The sequence below is a fragment of the Schistocerca gregaria genome, chromosome 4, assembly GCF_023897955.1.
Source record: "Schistocerca gregaria isolate iqSchGreg1 chromosome 4, iqSchGreg1.2, whole genome shotgun sequence".
NCBI classification, from domain to species: domain Eukaryota; kingdom Metazoa; phylum Arthropoda; class Insecta; order Orthoptera; family Acrididae; genus Schistocerca; species Schistocerca gregaria.
In genome coordinates, this window is record NC_064923.1 from 762,557,150 (window position 1) to 762,576,348 (window position 19,199).

General features: G+C 38.6%; 1 protein-coding gene across 2 annotated transcripts in view; it reads right to left on the reverse strand.

The window, feature by feature from the left end:
• Positions 1–19,199, reverse strand: part of LOC126365828 (E3 ubiquitin-protein ligase KCMF1-like) — a 111,506-nt gene that overhangs the window by 63,076 nt on the left and 29,231 nt on the right. The window contains exon 4 of one of the 2 annotated variants that reach the window (XM_050008455.1): positions 16,179–16,283. In XM_050008455.1, the coding sequence (XP_049864412.1) occupies positions 16,179–16,283 (105 nt within the window). Of the gene's footprint in view, positions 1–16,166; positions 16,284–19,199 lie in introns of both variants that reach the window. The other variant, XM_050008454.1, reaches the window with a different exon arrangement.

The window sequence follows — 19,199 nt, forward strand, 5'->3', positions numbered from 1 at the left end:
ATTTGACAAAGGCTGTTTACTCACATAAATTCAGCGTGAAATTGCAACACTGCCCACTCCAAAATGGACTGCAGCAGAAAAAAAAACAGAGATTCAAACTAGTAACTGAATAAGTTAGCTCCAGTATTTGTGTAAATTTGTGTTTTTTTTATAGACAAAAAAAGTGAGATGGATTACAGCTAATTATGTCAGTAAATTATATAACATTATTCAAAAAGAGGACATCTGCATTGTAAAAGACAAATTATGTAAATTGCTAGGAAGAGGAACCATCAAGGTTGTATGCAATCAATATGCCTCACAACCAATATCACAACGAATAAGCTCTTTTCCAGACAGTTATTCAATAGACCAACATGGAATATTGGCGTTTATTCAGTTAAAGACAACGGAGCAACACGTGTGTCAAAAGTCTGAAAATGAGGACAATGGAGGGACATGTGTCAAAAGTCAGAAAACAAAACACTTTGAATAATCCTAAAACTGAGGAAACATTCTTATATCCAGAATGAATCTTCACTCTGCAGTAGAATATTTATTGGTCAGAAGCTTGGTGGCTGAACTGTGTGCGGAACAGGACTTGACCCCATTCTTGTAACTTCGCATTCTGTCCAAACAATTATTCTTCCCATTAGTATCTAATCTCACATTGCACTTACACAGGACATTATTATTTCCTCTTATTTCTCTATTTACGAACCATCAAAGTTTTCTTGGCAAAAGAAAGATTATTAACTGTCTGACACAGAAATAATGGAAGACATTCTTTCAGGTAGTTTCTTCCATATTATCTGTCTAGATGAGGCTAACATGTGCACCCTCATCTGAAGACGAAGAAGAAGAAGAAGAAGAAAATTACTTGCAAAGTTATTCTGGTGTAGTTCTGTGAAAAACGTATGTGAGATCATAATCTGCAGAACTAATTTTTTGTATTGGCCTTTAGCAGTTTTAACAAAGGATCAAGCAGGTAAAAAGATGAGGGCTAGTAGAAATCCTTGGGTAACAGAAGAGACATTGAATTGATGAAAGGAGAAAATACAAAAATGCAGTAAATGAAGCAGACAAAAAAGGATACAAATGCCTCAAAAATGAGATCGACAGGAAGTGCAAATGGCTAAGCAGGGATGGCTAGAGGACAAATGTAAGGATGTAGAGGCATATATCACTAAGGGTAATATAGATACTGCCTACAGGAAAATTAAAGAGATCTTTGGAGACAAGAGAACCACCTGTATGAATAGCAAGAGCTCAGATGAAAAACAAGTTCTAGGCAAAGAAGGGAAAGCAGAAAGGTGGAAGGAGTACAAAGAGGGTCTATACAAGGGTGAAATTATATAAATGGAAGAGAATGTAGATGAAGATGAAATAGATGTGATACTGAGTGAAGAATTTTATAGAGCACTGAAAGATCTAAGTTAAAACAAGGCCCCAGGAGTAGACAACATTCCTTTAGAACTACTGACAGCCTTGGGAGAGCCAGCCCTGACAGAACTCTACCATCTGGTTAGCAAGATGTATGAGACAAGCGAAATACCCCCAGGCTTCAAGAAGAATATAATAATTCCAATACCAAAGAAAGCAGGTATGGACACGTGTGAAAAGTACCCAACTGTAGGTTTAATAAATCATGGCTGCAAAATATTAACACAAATTCTTTACTGGAAAAACTGGTAGAAGCCACCTGGTTGGATTCTGTACAAATGTTGGAACACGTGGGCCAATACTGACCCTATGACTTCTCTTGGAAGAGAGATTAAGGAAAGACAAACCTCCATTTCTAGCATTAGAAGATTTAGAGAATACTTTTGACAATGTTAACTGGAATACTCTCTTTCAAATTCTGAAGGTGGCAGGGGTCAAATACAGAGAGCGAAATGCTATTTACAATTTATACTAAAGAGTCGAGGGACACAAAAGGGAATCAGTGTTTGAGGAAGGGAGTGAGGCAGGGTTGTAGCCTATCCCCGATGTTATTCAATCTGTATATTGAGTAAACATGAAAGGAAACAGAAGAAAAATTTGGAGTAGGAATTAAAATCTAGGGAGAAGAAATAAAAATTTTGAATGGACAGTGTCTTGAAATGAGGATATAAGATGAACAGCAATGAAAGCAAAATGAGGATAATGGAAAGAAGTCGAATTGAATCAGGTGTTGCTGAGGGAATTAGATTAAGAAATGAGACATTTAAAGTAGTAGATGGGTTCTGCTAGTTTGGGAGCAAAATAACTGATAATGGTCGAAGTAGAGAGGATATAAAATGTAGACTGGCAATGGCAAGGACAGCGTTCCTCAAGAAGAGAAATCTGTTAACATCGAGTATAGATTTAAGTGTCAAGAAGTCTTTTCTGAATGTATTTGTATCGAGTGTAGCCATGTATGGAAGTGAAACATGGATGATACATATTTTAGACAAGAAGAGAATTGAAGCTTTCAAAATGTGGTGCTACAGAAGAATGCTGAAGATTAGATGGGTAGATCACATAACTAATGAGGTGGTACTGAATAAAATTGGGGAGAAAAGGAATTTATGGCACACCCCGACTAGAAGAAGAGATCAGTTCACAGGACACGTTCTGAGGCATCAAGGGATCACTAATTTGGTATTGGAGGAAAGCATGGAAGCCAAAAATCAGAGAGAGAGAGAGAGAGAGAGAGAGAGAGAGAGAGAGAGAGAGAGAGAGATACTAAAGCACGTTCAGAAGGATGTAAGTTGCAGTAGTTATTCGGAGATGAAGACCACAACAACAACAATTGTGACTTGCATGGACTCGTCTGCACACCTTTTTTAACATAACATCACAGCATCTTCTACTTTGAATGTACCCCACGTACAAAATGCCAACCACGTTTTTCTGCACCCGAGAACTATCAATATTTTTCTATTTGCCTATGAAGGTAGATAATGGGAATTTTTAAAGGCAAAATCCCCCCCATGAACCATGGACCTTGCCGTTGGTGGAGAGGCTTGCGTGCCTCAACAATACAGATAGCCGTACCGTAGGTGCAACCACAACAGAGGGGTATCTGTTGAGAGCCCAGACAAACGTGTGGTTCCTGAAGAGGGGCAGCAGCCTTTTCAGTAATTGCAGGGCAACAGTCTGGACGATTGACTGATCTGGCCTTGTGTAACACTAACCAAAATGACCTTGCTGTTCTGGTACTGCGAACAGCTGAAAGCAAGGGGAAACTACAGCCGTAATTTTTGCCGAGGGCATGCACCTTTACTGTATGATTAAATGATGATAGCATATTCCGGAGGTAAAATAGTCCCCCATTCGGATCTCCGGGCGGGGCCTACTCAAGAGGGCGTCGTCATCAGCAGAAGGAAACCTGGCGTTCTACAGATCGGAGCATAAAATGTCAGACCCCTTAATCTGGCAGGTAGCTTAGAAAATTTAAAAATGGAAATGGATAGGTTAAAATTAGATATAGTGGGAATTAGTGAAGTTTGGTGGCAGGAGGAACAAGACTTTTGTTCAGGTGAATACAGGGTAATAAATACAAAATCAAATAGGGGTAATGCAGGAGTAGGTTTAATAATGAATAGGAAAATAGGAATGCGGGTAAGCTACTACAAACAGCATAGTGAACGCATTATTGTGGCCAAGATAGATACGAAGCCCACACCTACTACAGTACTACAAGTTTATATGGCAACTAGCTCTGACGATGACGAAGAAGTTGATGAAATGTATGATGAGATAAAAGAAATTATTCAGTTAGTGAAGGGAGATGAAAATTTAATAGTCATGGGTGACTGGAATTCGACAGTAGGAAAAGGAAGAGAAGGAAACATAGTAGGTGAATATGGATTGGGGCTAAGAAATGAAAGCGGAAGTCGCCTGGTAGAATTTTGTACAGAACATAACTTAATCATAGCTAACACTTGGTTGAAGAATCATGAAAGAAGGTTGTATACATGGAAGAACCCTGGAGATACTAAATGGTTTCAGATAGATTTTATCATGGTTAAGACAGAGATTTGGGAACCAGATTTTAAATTGTAAGACATTTCCAGGGGCAGATGTGGACTCTGACCACAATCTATTGGTTATGAACTGTAGATTAAAACTGAAGAAACTGCAAAATGGTGGGAATTTAAGGAGATGGGACCTGGATAAACTGACTAAACCAGAGGTTTCTCCAGTTTCAGTGAGAGCATAAGGGAACAATTGACAGGAATGGGGGAAAGAAATACAGTAGAAGAAGAATGGGTAGCTTTGAGGAATGAAATAGTGAAGGCAGCAGAGGATCAAGTAGGTAAAAAGACGAGGGCTAGTAGAAATCCTTGGGTAACAGAAGCAATATTGAATTTAATTGATGAAAGGAGAAAATACAAAAATGCAGCCAGTGAAGCAGTCAAAAAGGAATACGAACGTCTCAAAAATGAGACCAAAGGAAGTGAAAAATGGCTAAGCAGGGATGACTAGAGGACAAATGTAAGGATGTAGAGGCTTATCCTACTAGGGATAAGATAGATACTGCCTACAGGAAAATTAAAGAGACCTTTGGAGAAAAGAGAACCACTTGCTTGAATATCAAGAGCTCAGATGGAAACCCAGTTCTAAGCAAAGAAGGGGAAGCAGAAAGGTGGAAGGAGTATATAGTGTGTCTATACAGGGGCGATGTTCTTGAGGACAATATTATGGAAATGGAAGAGAAGGTAGATGAAGATGAAATGGGAGATATGATACTGCATGAAGAGTTTGACAGAGCACTGAAAGACCCAAGTCGAAACAAGGCCCCGGGAGTAGACAACATTCCATTAGAACTACTGACGGTCTTGGGAGAGCCAGTCCTGACAAAACTCTACCATCTGGTGAACAAGATGTACGAGACAGGCGAAATACCCTCAGACTTCAAGAAGAATATAATAATTCCAATCCCAAAGAAAGCAGGTGTTGACAGATGTGAAAATTACCGAACTATCAGTTTAATAAGTCATAGCTGCAAAATACTAACACAAATTCTTTACAGACGAATGGAAAAACTGGTAGAAGCCGACCTCGGGGAAGATCAGTTTGGTTTCCGTAGAAATGTTGGAACACGTGAGGCAATACTGACCTTACACCTTATCTTAGAAGAAAAATTAAGGAAAGGTAAACCCTCGTTTCTAGCATTTGTGGACTTAGAGAAAGCTTTTGACAATGTTGACTGGAATACTCTTTCAAATTCTGAAGGTGGCAGGGGTAAAATACAGGGAGCGAAAGGCTATTTACAATTTGTACAGAAACCAGATGGCAGTTATAAGAGTTGAGGGACATGAAAGGGAAGCAGTGGTTGGGAAGGGAGTGAGACAGGTTTGTAGCCTATCTCCGATGTTATTCAATCTGTATATTGAGCAAGCAGTGAAGGAAACAAAAGAAAAAATCGGAGTAGGTATTAAAATCCATGGAGAAGAAATAAAAACTTTGAGGTTCGCCGATGACATCGTAGTTCTGTCAGAGACAGCAAAGGACTTGGAAGAGCAGTTGAACGGAATGGATAGTGTCTTGAAAGGAGGATATAAGATGACCATCAACAAAAGCAAAACGAGGATAATGGAATGTAGTCGAATTAAGTCGGGTGATGCTGAGGGAATTAGATTAGGAAATGAGACACTTAAAGTAGCACAGTAGTTTTGCTATTTTGGGAGCAAAATTACTGATGATGGTCGAAGTAGAGAGGATATAAAATGTAGACTGGCAATGGCAAGGAAAGCGTTTCTGAAGAAGAGAAGTTTGTTAACATCGCGTATAGATTTAAATGTCAGGAAGTTGTTTCTGAAAGTATTTCTATAGAGTGTAACCATGTATGGAAGTGAAAAATGGACGAGAAATAGTTTGGACAAGAAGAGAGGTTTTGAAATGTGGTGCTACAGAAGAATGTTGAAGATTAGATGGGTGGATCACATAACTAATGAGGAGGTATTGAATAGAATTGGGGAGAAGAGCAGTTTGTGACGCAACTTGACTAGAAAAAGGGATCGGTTGGTAGGACACGTTCTGAGGCATCAAGGGATCACCAATTTAGTACTGGAGGGCAGCGTGGAGGGTAAAAATCGTAGAGGGAGACCAAGAGATGAATACACTAAGCAGATTCAGAAGGATGTAGGTTGCAGTAAGTACTGGGTGATGAAGACACTTGCACAGAATAGAGTAGCATGGAGAGCTGCATCAAACCAGTCTCAAGACTGAATACCACAACAACAACAACAGCACAAAATCTAACCTGAACAGAATGCATGTCTATAGGCTACTCTGCCAAGAGCAGATACAACACCTATAATATGAAAGCTGAAAAGAAGAGGTTGTAGTGGATGATTTCAACACTCAACACACAGTATCAGCAACTGCCCTAAGCTTCGTACCATTAGAAATTTTAGAACTATTACTAGTAACCTATTAAGAGGTAAAATTAAGTCATCTGGGTTCCAGCTACCTTTTAATTGTTTCGAAGGTAGGAAGGTTAGCGTTTCATACCCTGTTAACGGAAAGGTTATTAGGCAGAAAGAACAAGGATAGAAGAGAAGAGGGTGAGAAACTGTCCTTTAAAAAAATGAATTTATAATCCGGGCATTTGCCTTTATTGATTTACAGAAGCGACAGAAAAAACTTATCATAATGATCAAGTAAGGATTCGGAAGCCATTCTGCATCAGAAATAAAACTAGTCGAACATGGGTGTTTGAATGGCAGGGAGCCACCAAGGAACATAAGGAAGCACTGAGTAAATATGAAGCACTGAGTAAATATGAAGCACAGCTCTCAGCAAAACTATGTCAATTTACATAGAATAGAAGAGGATACCGTGAGAATGGTGTAAAGTTAAGAGAATTTCAACAATTTTGTAAATATCTGAAGCCATTCTTCCACAGTTGCTACTTCAGTTATGTTTATCATGTAGCTACGAAAAATTTCAGATGCAATTTTCCCTTTTCTATGTCACAAACATAACAGAACTTTTACAATTCCTTTATCTAGCCAAATGCGGAACAGATGCTAGTGAAAAAGACATACCAATAGCCAAACATTCTCCAAGCAAAAATGGTCCAAGTCTTGACAAGTCACATATTTCTAAAGCCATCAATAAACACTTCTAATTTTTTGTGCAAATAGTGCTTTTGATACTAACAAAATCCACAAAAACAATCTTCCGTTTCTGCAAATGAAGGGAAACAATATTTACCATCTGTTTATAACAGAAAATGAAATGAACACTATAACAATAAGTTTATAAAACGTGACAGAATATTACCTGAGCTAAACTGTGGAAGAATCCGATTCAGTGACATACTGCCCACTAATATAATTAGAAGAGGCTTTCAGGGAGCTGGAGCAGATGACAAATCTGGTCAGAATGGTGGTGGTTGCTTGCATATCATGTGTGACATACATAGTAACCAAATGGGTTTTTCAGTAAGGGTTGTAACTTAAGAAATTCTCATTCATTTGATCAGTGAGACAACTCTTTCTCCAGAGATATCTGCCTTCTAAGAGTGTTTTTCAAACTAAGCACTCTCAGTGCAAGCGACAAAAATAAAGGAATGGAACATATCTCATGTTTTTGTGAAACATTTGCTATCATTTCTCTGATCCTGCTTAGCCGAGTGGTAACTTGTTTGCCTACCATGCTCCCGGCTGGGAGATTTTCTCTGCTCGTGGACTGGGTGCTGGTTTGTGCTCATCATCATTTCACCAGCACCAACATGCAAGTCGACCAATGTGGTGTCACCTGAAATAATATTTGCAACGCAACAGCCGAACTTCCCCAGATCGGGCCTCCCGGCCATCGATGCCACACAATCATTTCACTTATCATTACTCTATGGTGGACTGCTCCTTATTACACATAAGGAATGAATAATAGGATCAAGAGCTGCACTACATGTATGGGGTTGCAACAGCGTTCAGTTTTGGCATATCCCTCACCACCTCCAACCACTATTTAAAATTTCCATTTATAACCCGAAGGAGGTGAAACTCTGCAACATGCAGATGGCATGGAGAATAAATCTCTAGAAGGCTGCAGATTGTAACTGGCAGCTGCAATGTTTGTGCCCAAATAAGGGTTAACAAACAACCAAGATGAAATACCCACACTCACAGCAAAACCATCTGCATTAACTTTTTCTAGATACAGAATGACTCACAGAGCTTGTTGTGCTAGCTCCTTACCAGCCTCCTGAGAAGGGGATATAGACGGCAAATGAATATATGTTGCACCTAAACTTCTGACACGAGATTATTGTAACAAATAATCTTGCACTAGACGTCAATACAGACGTCAATACAGACGTCAATACAGACGTCACGCGGAAGCAGGAAGCTAGATGCAGATTTCATGTTAAGGAATACAACATTTGCTGATGGTGTGAAAGCGGAGCGAAACTTTTAAATAGTTAAAAAAGTCGTGTTCACTTTCAGGTGAAAAGCGCAAATATCCAGATGTGGACAGAGACTAGATTTCATAGTTCAAGACAGGAAATATGAAGATGCCACTACAATTTAAATGATTCAAATTGAAGGCTGAACATAAGAGAAACATTTCTCCAATGCTATTTAAAAGTTTTGTATGGGTGGGTTTGGTGACTATGCAACAATATGACCTATCTGTTCATTGCACAACTACAAACGCGCAAAAAAAGTTCAAGAGCCTGAAAAGTCTAGTATCTCTTTGGTATTACATGAGCCTACTTCGAAGTAAAATTTTTTATTTACCTTCCCAAATATGGAATCCTGACCAAATGCCAGTCCATTTTGAGATGCCAAACAGCACTACAGGAAATAATGTATGGGAAGCTAGTGTGCAAATACATATGTGTGGTGCTGAAAAGCAAAAGCACACGGTGATGTAGAAAATTATTTTTGATGGACAAAAATTGTCAGTGGAAAACCATCCCCAAGGGAGAAAGCTTCCCAGTTGTAATTATTGTAAAAATTATTATTTTATTTATAGTCATTAATCTTTGGCAAATGTAATGTATATTTCAGAACAAAAGTACGCTGCCACTTGCAGAGAGAGTTATTTCACTTTACCAGATTTGACAAATTAATTTGTCATCTTCATAAGCCTACAAAATTTCAGATATTATGAATCAATAGACCTTGGCCATACATTTGTGCAAATTACAAGGCACGTTCAATAAATAATGGAACACATTTTCTTCTCTCTGTCAATTTCACATGAGAAAATGCAGAATTTGTTGTGTGACATTTTGGGATATTCCCATTTCAGCTCCTATGGGTTCATAAAGTTATGATAAGTGGCGACACTATACGTAGCCTTCAAAGTGGCATTTGTAACAGAGGTGTGTTCCAAGCAGAGAGCTGACAGTTTCTTTTGGTGGACAACCAGAGCACTGCAGATAATCATCGGCACTTGCAGAATATCTACACAGAGACACTGCAGTGCACAAAATCACAGCGAGTCATTGCGTGAAGAATCCATCATCATCACAACAAGATCACACAAACCTGTCTGTTCTCCTGTGTGTTGACTGGCAACACAAAGCTGTGACTCCTATAGTGGTAGAATGAGCAGACACACTCATTTGAGGTCATCAACAGATCACAATCGAACACCATGCCACACAACCAGACATCTCCGCTCACAACCAGACATCTCTGTTAACAGTGATGACACATTCATCCACCAGTTGGGGTACTCATCGTCATGTTTCTACTGGACCTCTCACTGCCTAACAGAAGACCAGAAAGTGCAATGAAGGACCACCGGCACACAACTGCTTGCACATTATGAGGCTGTTCGTGACAATTTTTTTCATCACACGTGATGAAACATGGGTTCATCACCTCAATCTGGAAACAAAACTGCAATCAATGAAGTGGCGCAACACCACGTCTCATCCGGGGGAGAGAGGGAAAAAAAAAAGTTCAAAACTGCAACTTCAGCTGGTGAAGTAATGGCAATGGTCTTCTGGGACTGAAGGGTTTACACTGATGTCCTTCCTCCTTGTGCAACGATCAACTCTGAAATGTATTGAGATACCCTCAGTAAAATGAAGAAACAACTGCAGTGCACTCATTGCCACAAAAATGCAAATGAATTTCTCATTCTCCATGACAATGCAAGGCCTCGCATAAGTCTGCACATCCAAGAGGAGCTTCATGGGACTGTTCTTCTTCATCTACCTTACAGCCCAGAGATCTTTTATCTTCTGACTTCATCTGTTTGGCCCAATGAGGGATGCACTCCACAGGAAGCAGTACGCAGATGATGGGCAGGTTACTGATGCAGCAAGAAGTTGGCTCCAATGTCGACCTGTAGTATGGTACTGTGCAGGTATACAAGCCCTCCAAGTAAGGTGGTGTAAATCTGTCACACTGAACTAAGGTTATGTTGAAAAAGATAGTGTTTTTTTTTCCCAAGAGAGTGGAGAATACCAAGGTTAAACGGAATCCTTAATAAAACCAATTTGATTTCAGAAAAAAAGAAAAAGTATTGCATTACTTATTGAATGCCTCACGTATGAGAAGTGCTTTACAGATACTTACTTACTACTGGTTTAGCAGATGTATCTTCTTCACAGAAGCATAATGCTATGATACGGCCAAGCATGCACAAATTGTATGTTATTATTATAAACAAAAATCTTATAAAAATAAAACCAACAAGAATGTAAATTCCCCTAAACTCAATAAAAATGGCATTATTGTTAAGAAAAGCACTACAATCTGATTTCTAAGTGATATTTCATAGTCTATAGCTAATTTGTTTCAAAAATATGGTACCAGTGTGTCCTTTGCCACCAATAAAGTCACCGAGTTGCTCTTTATATGTAATGACAATCCTCCAACTGACAAATTTCTCAAATCTGGGGTATATAAAATAAAATTTAGTATGTCAGAGTTTTTCTTTTATATATAACAGACTGGCAGGGCTTAAAGGCCCTGCTTTCATTAGCACTTGCTCAACAAAGACGTAGATAACTCATGTAATTCAACTTTTGTAGAACATCTCAAAATTGAGAAACACAGTCTTCTTCTTCCTTCCTAACTGAACATGGAAGTTTTTCATACAGTTGATAATGGCTACAAAATGAACCTTTTAGAAGAATTTGAAATATATAAACATTCCCACCTACATTGAAAAAAAAAATAAAAAAAAATGAATGATCATCTTGCTTTGAAAACTGACACTATTTTGACAGTACATCATCTCTTACAATTTTTTCAAACATATTGTATATAACTTCCTTATATACCTTAGTTACACTTTTTGTAGCCTTTTATATATTTTCCTTGCTGCTGGCACAACGGCTCGACATGTACACAGAAGTGATTTATTTATTATAAATTACCAACGTCACTCTTGTATTTACAATAATCACATTCATTAAGTACATTTTTGGACATAGTATGGCATTATGCTTTTGTGAAGAAGATATTGACTTCTGTAAGTAAGTTTCCATAATACATTTCTTATACTTTACACATACATATGCGCAAGGCCTAATTATTTATAATATCCATAATTTTGTAGGCTTTTGAAGATGACCAATTTCTCAAAAACCAGCAGAGCAAAATAAATTAAGTCTGCAACTGATGACTGAATTATTGTAAGACCTTGTGGTGATGGTTGGATGAAAGAGGAAGTGGCCCTAGACTGGATTTCGGTAGCCAGGACTGCTCTTCACTCAAAATCAATGCTTTTATTGGATAGTTTTCATACGCAAACTGGCAATCGAGTGAAACAGAAACTGAAAGAAGGAAGCTGTGATGTAGTGATTACTCCTGGTGGTATGACAAGTGTGTTGTCGCCCTTGGATATATGTATCAAGCATCCCCTCGAAGCTAGTATAACTCAGTTCTATAGAAATTGCATCGTAAACACAACAACTTCAACATCAGGAGGCCATTTGCAACTTGTGTCTCTGACAGAAATGTGGCACTGGAGTATGGCTGTTTGGAAATCAATATTGGAAGAACGTATCATGAAAAGATTAAAAATACAACTGGAATTTCCAATATACCTGATGCAACTGAAGATGACCACCTCATGATAGTGACTCTGTGCAGAATTACAGATCATCTAATGGGGGTGATTGTGTTCAATTTGGGTAAGTAAAAAAACAGGTTGATTTAGTTTTGTGAAAAAGTTGTTTTCCTTTTTTCAAGAACAGGTATTGCATTTGCAAAAAAGGTATAAGTTTTTCAGATTTTTCTTCCTATGCCTTTGATGGCTTACAACAGCAACTGCAGTACGTTGTAATGGTCATAATTTCAACTCACAAAATATGGGTACAAGTCATTTTGAAATTGGCAATTTGTGATTTGAGAGGGGAAAATCTCAATTATAGGCTGTGCCTCGATTTTTGAAGCCAAAATTCAGGGGAAAAAAAGTGCAGACTACATTCGTTATTACCAGTCAGCCATGCATAACTGTGATGATGAAATTAACAAATGCCGGTAGAGAGCACTGAAGAACTTGTGTGCATGTGATATGTTCCCATACATCAATACACTAGCGATTGCAGGACACGAGTCCCCTAATCACGTATGCCAGGGGCCATACGTTTGAGTTAAATTTGTTTTGAAAAGAGGTAAAAAAAATCAAACAATCTTCAATTGTGATATAACTGACATACTGAGAGATCATCATCATCATCATCATCATCAAAATCATCAGATTTTTCCCGGGTTTCCCAATTAAAAACACCCTTTTCCTGGATTAAAATACAAATTTTCTTTGGTGAAAATACATTTTCTCCATATTACGTGACAGTATACTTTCCCTCGGAGCTGTAAAACTTATCAATCCTTTGAATGGTAAGGGTTTTATAGCCCGGTGTAGAACTTCCTGGCACTTTATGAAAAAAAAAGTGTGTTTTTAAAAGATCTTTGATGTACAGCAACATGTTCACAGCATATTTTTGTGTTACAAAAGTATAGATATGGATTCCACCAAACACATCATGCTAGTTTCCGAAGCACTGAAATTGAAATTCCGATATGCTTTTGTCAGCCAGTAATAGCTCAGGTGACATTATCCTGCCAGTAAATGACAACAGATATTCAGAACATAGGACATCGTACTCAGCCTACAGCATCATCACTATGTAGTGTTAACACACAAATAGGAAAATTTAATGGTTTGAATTAATATACATGCAGTATAGCAACAAGAAAAGCTAAGCTCCCACATATAATCTTCACCTTTTTTTGCATGTGGCACCCTTAAGATATATCAAAGACAAATGTGACAGTTAAATTTTAATTGATGACAAATGTCTGGTCTTCTGGGTCTGAAATTTTTCTGATCTTCTGGTTCAAATGGCCCTGAGCACTATGGGACTTAACATCTGAGGTCATCAGTGCCCTAGAGCTTAGAACTACTTAAACCTAACTAACCTAAGGACATCACACGCATCCATGCACGAGGCAGGATTCGAACCTGCAACCGCAGCGGTCGTGCAGCTCCAGAACGAAGCGCCTAGAACCGCTCGGTCACAACGGCCGGCTCTGGTCTTCTGGGTCTGAAATTTTTCTAAGTGGTTGGTCCTCAGAGTTTAAAACTTTGAAAGAGTCAAACACTCCGTGATTTAAGAAATTTATCGCACATTCTAACACACAAAGTAATTCATCTTATGTAGAAGGAAATTTGCTTTCAAAGTAACACTCCTCAAACCAACATGCACAACATCTTCCCGTGATTTGTTACAAATTTAAACAGTTGTGATGCCACACTCACTGAAAGCAGAATGTTGCTACAAAGATGTGCATAGTCTTTGTATTGAAGCCTTTAACATGTCGGCAGACACTTGTGTTTGCACTGTGTTGATGTACAACGCAAATTTTCTTTGCAACTTAAAGTTGTATATTGGTGTTCGCAGGAGTGGGCGAAAGTAAAATTCTTACCAGTCAAAATTATAAAAATTTCAGTCAAAACTAAAACAATGAAAAATTTCTAGAATTCAAAAAATGCCCACATTTTTCCCAGTTTTCTCCTAGTGAAAAAATTCCTGGTTTTTTCCCGGATTTCCCACACTGTATACACCCCGTGTGTTTAATTTCAGGATTTATGCCTTCACTGCTGGTGTCACATGCCCTTTGAAAGCACAAAGGATCCCACAATCTATAGAACACCTGGCCTCCTGCTTGAGACTATAATTAGTAGTCCAACCTTTTCAGTTGAAATAAAATATTATGACACCAGGAGGCAGCTTTTCCTTTGGTATAGTTTTAAAACTGAAGACGACTTGGGTCACATCTTTGTTACAACGGCAAGAGCACACATCATCATGGTGATTTGATCTCGTACTGCCCATAGTGCAAACCAACACATTTTTGGTGTCTTTCTCTTCAACTGTAAACTGACTCATTCCACATCATTTCGATAAAAGAATTGTTCAAATGATCTATTGAACATTAACTAATTATTGTACTGAATGTCATGCCAAAGTAAACAGGAGTTTCCTTTCTGATTAACCCTAAAAGGTACACATGTTCCTTTCCCAGCCTTATAATGTGTTGCTGACACACTACCAACTTCTCCTCATACCATACCAGAAGACGCTGGGCAAGGAATGTTTTATGTCGCAGCCCAAGTCCACTGCACGTCATCATCCTTGTACACCATCTACAGCTGGCTCTGCCAATGCACAATGTTTATTTCATATGACATTGTGGGGAAACTAACACTCCATTTCAATATATTCAAAAAGTCCAGTCGGTGGCCCACTGGAAGCTTTCCTAGTTGAATTTGCATTTTTTAGATGTCCTTTGTTCTTTTGCCAACTCTGAACATTGGCTTTTGTGACTCCGCACTTCCTCAAAGCTGCACAGTTGTTTATTGCTTCTGCATACTGAATAACCATTTGATATTTGCATCAAAGTAATGCCGGGATCCTATTGAAAAATTCGATGTTGAACCAGAATGCTCCACACCGATTCATTATACACTTCACACTGAAGTTTAGAAGAGGGATTTCCAAAGTAGAAAATAAATAAATTAATTAATTAATTAAAAAATGCCGCAACAAGCATTTCCTGCTATTGTATAACAATGCTTAAAGTGTAAGTGTACAATCTAGGTTACAAAGATACACAGGGCAGAGAGCAGAGTTACTGCTTAATGGAAGTTTAATGTTATATTCAGTAACGAAAAGAAAAACTCCACATTATATGCTGCAAATGCATGATGACCCCTTATTTCTGGGCACAAAGTTCTGGGGGAAAACCTCCCCTTGAAATTAAGAGCTGTATGGCAGTCCTGTATGGTTCAGGGTAGGCAAGCATCACTATGCACAGGTGCTTGCTGACAGGTATCCAAAGATGTATAACATCAATTGTTAAATCAATTCCAAAAGCGAAACAAATTGGCAGTTTTCCCACAACATTATAACCATTGCTAAAACATGGAAGCTAAATAAAAGTATTTTACTCGAATCTTATTAGATGCATCTTGTTTGTATATATGTAATAGCCACCAGCTCAAAAATAACCTGTTCAAATTCTGATGGAGTAAGAACTTTTTGTAACCAGTACACAAGGAGAGACAGTGGCATGCAATTTATCATCATTCACCGGAGCCTACCGATAGCACAAAATTCTCCACTGTGTCAAATGGGTAGCTGGCATGCAACACTGCCGATGGTAAGCTACCTGCTGGACAGAAACTTTGTGCTTGGTTGCCCTTACTACTTTTCACGAAGACTAGATTACATACCATCTCAAATTATAACACCCTTCCTTTCTTTTCCATAATAATTTAGTCACAAAGACAGCTTTGTCTTATACATACATTCCATACAGTCATAAAGAAGAAGCTGAATTTATGTGGCTGCATGCCCGAAATTTTATGGAACAGTCTTTACGTTGCGAAAACACGAAGGTGCACAACAGTTTCTTTGTTTACTTTATATATTTAATACATAAATAATCAGAGAAACTTTCCAGTCTAAAAGCCTGCTCAAACTAAAGGCTGAAAGTACCTTTGTTCATTGTGATTCAACTTGTGGTTTGAGGCTTCCAATGTATGACAATTTTTGAACTGCTCCTTTTAGACCTGCATATTGCAACCTATAATTAATTTTGTAGAATTTATATGCTGTGAACTAAAATTATTATAAAACAGACCAATAATCAATAGTCTATAGAAAAACATAATGATAAAAGGAGCCATACTGTAGTTTGTGTTGGGCAAAATTGTATAGCAAAGGATATGAGAAAGGATATCAGGTCCCGAGGTCCACTGCGATGCTCTAAGGTTAGGTGACCCGCGAAGTCATCAGTAACCAAATTTGGGTCACCCCCAGGTAGGGATGCGCATATTGGGCAAACCTGTGTGAGAACAGCAAAGATTATATTTTGTAACCTAAAACATAATAAAAATGCACAAAATGGATGCAAACTACTTGAGATAAATACCTAAGAGGAAAATAAATTTAAAAAACCTACTATCAGTCCAGCCAACAGACAGTCAAATCAAAAGGTAATTTCTTAAACTTTTACTGTGTTGTATGTAGATGGTCTGCAATGTACAGTATGATCCACGAGGTGTCAAAAGTAAAACACTATAAACAATAAACTATGCAAATTTATTGCTTTTTAACAGTACATAAATGTGTAGGAGAGTCTGGACTTTGTACCTGGATTTTGTGTTACAGTACATTAGCAACTACATGTCCACCACTGTGAATGTAGCACATTTAATGCCCGACAAGCACATTGCGCAATGTGATATGCAGCATTTCTTGAGTGTTTTGTTGAAGGGTCACTATAATCTGCTTCCATAGGCCAGACAGATTCTGTGGTCTTTAAGCTTACACTGTTGAAATGATGTAGCACCACACGAAACTCCTTAGGGAAATTAAGAAGCCATGAGATAGGTCAACCATTCAAGCACAGCGATAATTTAATATCAGGTTTAATTGTTCCCACGTTATGAGAGTCCAATGTGGTGGAGTGCCAACCTGCTGATAGATATTGGTGTTGCTGTTGCTGTAGTTGAGGGCCACATACAGCTCAATCATTCCGATATAACTGACAGTACAAACGGTCACGTCTGCAAAATGGGCTGAAGGCTCTCTCTTGGGTCACTCAGCACCACACATTCACTTTGGTACTGGCTCTTTCAAGCTTTTATGAGACTCGTGCATTCTCGGTTCCCAAAATGATACAGTTATGAGTGTTGACTCAGCCACTTGCATGAAATGTGGTTTCATCCACGAACATCCATCATTTTAACCACTGATAATTTGCTTCCTGCCTCTCACACATCATAACAACAAATTGGAGTTGAGCTCCATAATTCAGCTGTGTTGGTGCCTGTGAGTGCCGAATATGATATGGGTACATGTTAAGGTATTATCTAACGATCCTTGGACATGTTGTGAATGGTGTATTCAGCTCTGTTGATAAATAGAGTGGCGTGTGTGAACTCTGAATTGTGGCTTATCAAACATCTTCTTCCATGTTTCTATCACACTGCCTTCCACCTGTGTGAGGCATCTACAATGCATTTTCCAAGGACATGTTGCACCATTTAACAATGCCTCCATGTGATGGGACTTACCTAATGTACTGACATCTGAAAGTTCGCTGGGTCTATATGACACACAAACATTTTGCATACTGTATGAGACACTGAGTGCATCATTGTTGCCTAATTACCATTTTCACTTAATCGAGACGCACGGAGCATGTTAAATTGTGCCACATTCGTACAACATTTTTCTGATGCCTGGTGTTTGTGCTGTGAACTATGTGCTATTGGCTTGCCTCACAGAGCACTGTCAGTCATTATTAACTCACATCATATTATACTTTTCTAAGATCTCTAACCGATTCCCTTTATAACACAAGTGTTCAGCACCAAGAACTCCCTGCTAACACGGAAGGATCCGAAAAATTGCAGAATTCTGGCACTTTTCTCGGTACAATTTGCACTGGCTAACAGTCTTTCACATCAAATACTTATCAAGATACAATACTTCAAAGCAATGGCAAATTTCTCAAATCATCAAACTGCAAGACACGCACCTTTTAACATAATAACTTTCATTTTACAACATTTTTTTAGAAGTAAAACAGTATGAGCCTAAAACTGTCAATGTTTGTCAACTAGACGAAGCCTGAAACCCCCCTTTTCCCCCCTATCAATGAGGTGATCATAACTGCCTGGTTTGGAGAGGTGTGTGAACAGGTGGGCCAGTGTCCTTGGGACCATGGCACCAGCATAATGAACAGTGTGCTGTCTCAATGGACTTTGAGTATACTATACACCCAATATGTCTGTGAACAAATAGAGGTGTTGATTGAGATATGTTCCATACCTTCTGAACAAGATGTAGTATCAGTCAGTTTTCTGTGAACATCCACCATTCTCAGAGACAAGAAGATGGTGTGATTAAGCATAAGAACAACTGGTCATGAAGAGGTGAACTGTTATTTAGATCAAGTAATTCTGATCAACTGCTTGAAGAAAGTGCTGGAAGAAAATACTGAAGTCCTGAACCTAACCTCTTTACACATGTTCTGAACATGGTAGACAAAAAAGGTGCAGTCAATTCTATTGCCAAGTAATCTGATGATGACCTGAGAAAATTGTTCAGATTTGAGCTTGCAACCTTTTTAATGCACCTCTTCACTGAAGATGGTATAGGCAACGGCATAAAGTTAGTGTTGTATGCAGTGTTCACTCCTGTACAAGATGAAGTGGGTCTCAGGATGTCAAATGTGCAGCTTTTGATGGTGGGTATCTTCTACAGAGTTGTTTGAAGCATGGCTACATTAGCAATGATCAAGCCTGTGGGCAAGATCCATGTGCACTATGTGCATTAAGCACTTATAATGTCATAGCCTCTTTTCATGGGATTATGAAATGTTAACAATTAGAAGTACCTACCATGAAAAACCTATGTTCCTGCCTTTTTACACAGCCTTAACAAAAATATGCATCCCATTGAAAGTCAGGGGAAAGAGTCTTTCAACTGAAGCATTGATCAGTAGAGGCACCCACCACTGTCCTTTTAAAGAAGTTGCACAATTAAATTGTAAAGCTAAACCCGGGCCTTTTTATTTTTATGTATTTGTTTTGGTAATTTGAGAATTTTGCCATTGAAACTCCGTACCTTGATAAGCTCTTGGTGTAACAATACAATTAACCAGTGCAAAGTGTAAAAGCTTCCACTCTACAAGAGAGAGAGAGAGGGGGGAAGAAGAGAGAGAGGGGGGGAAGAAGAGAGAGGGGGGAAG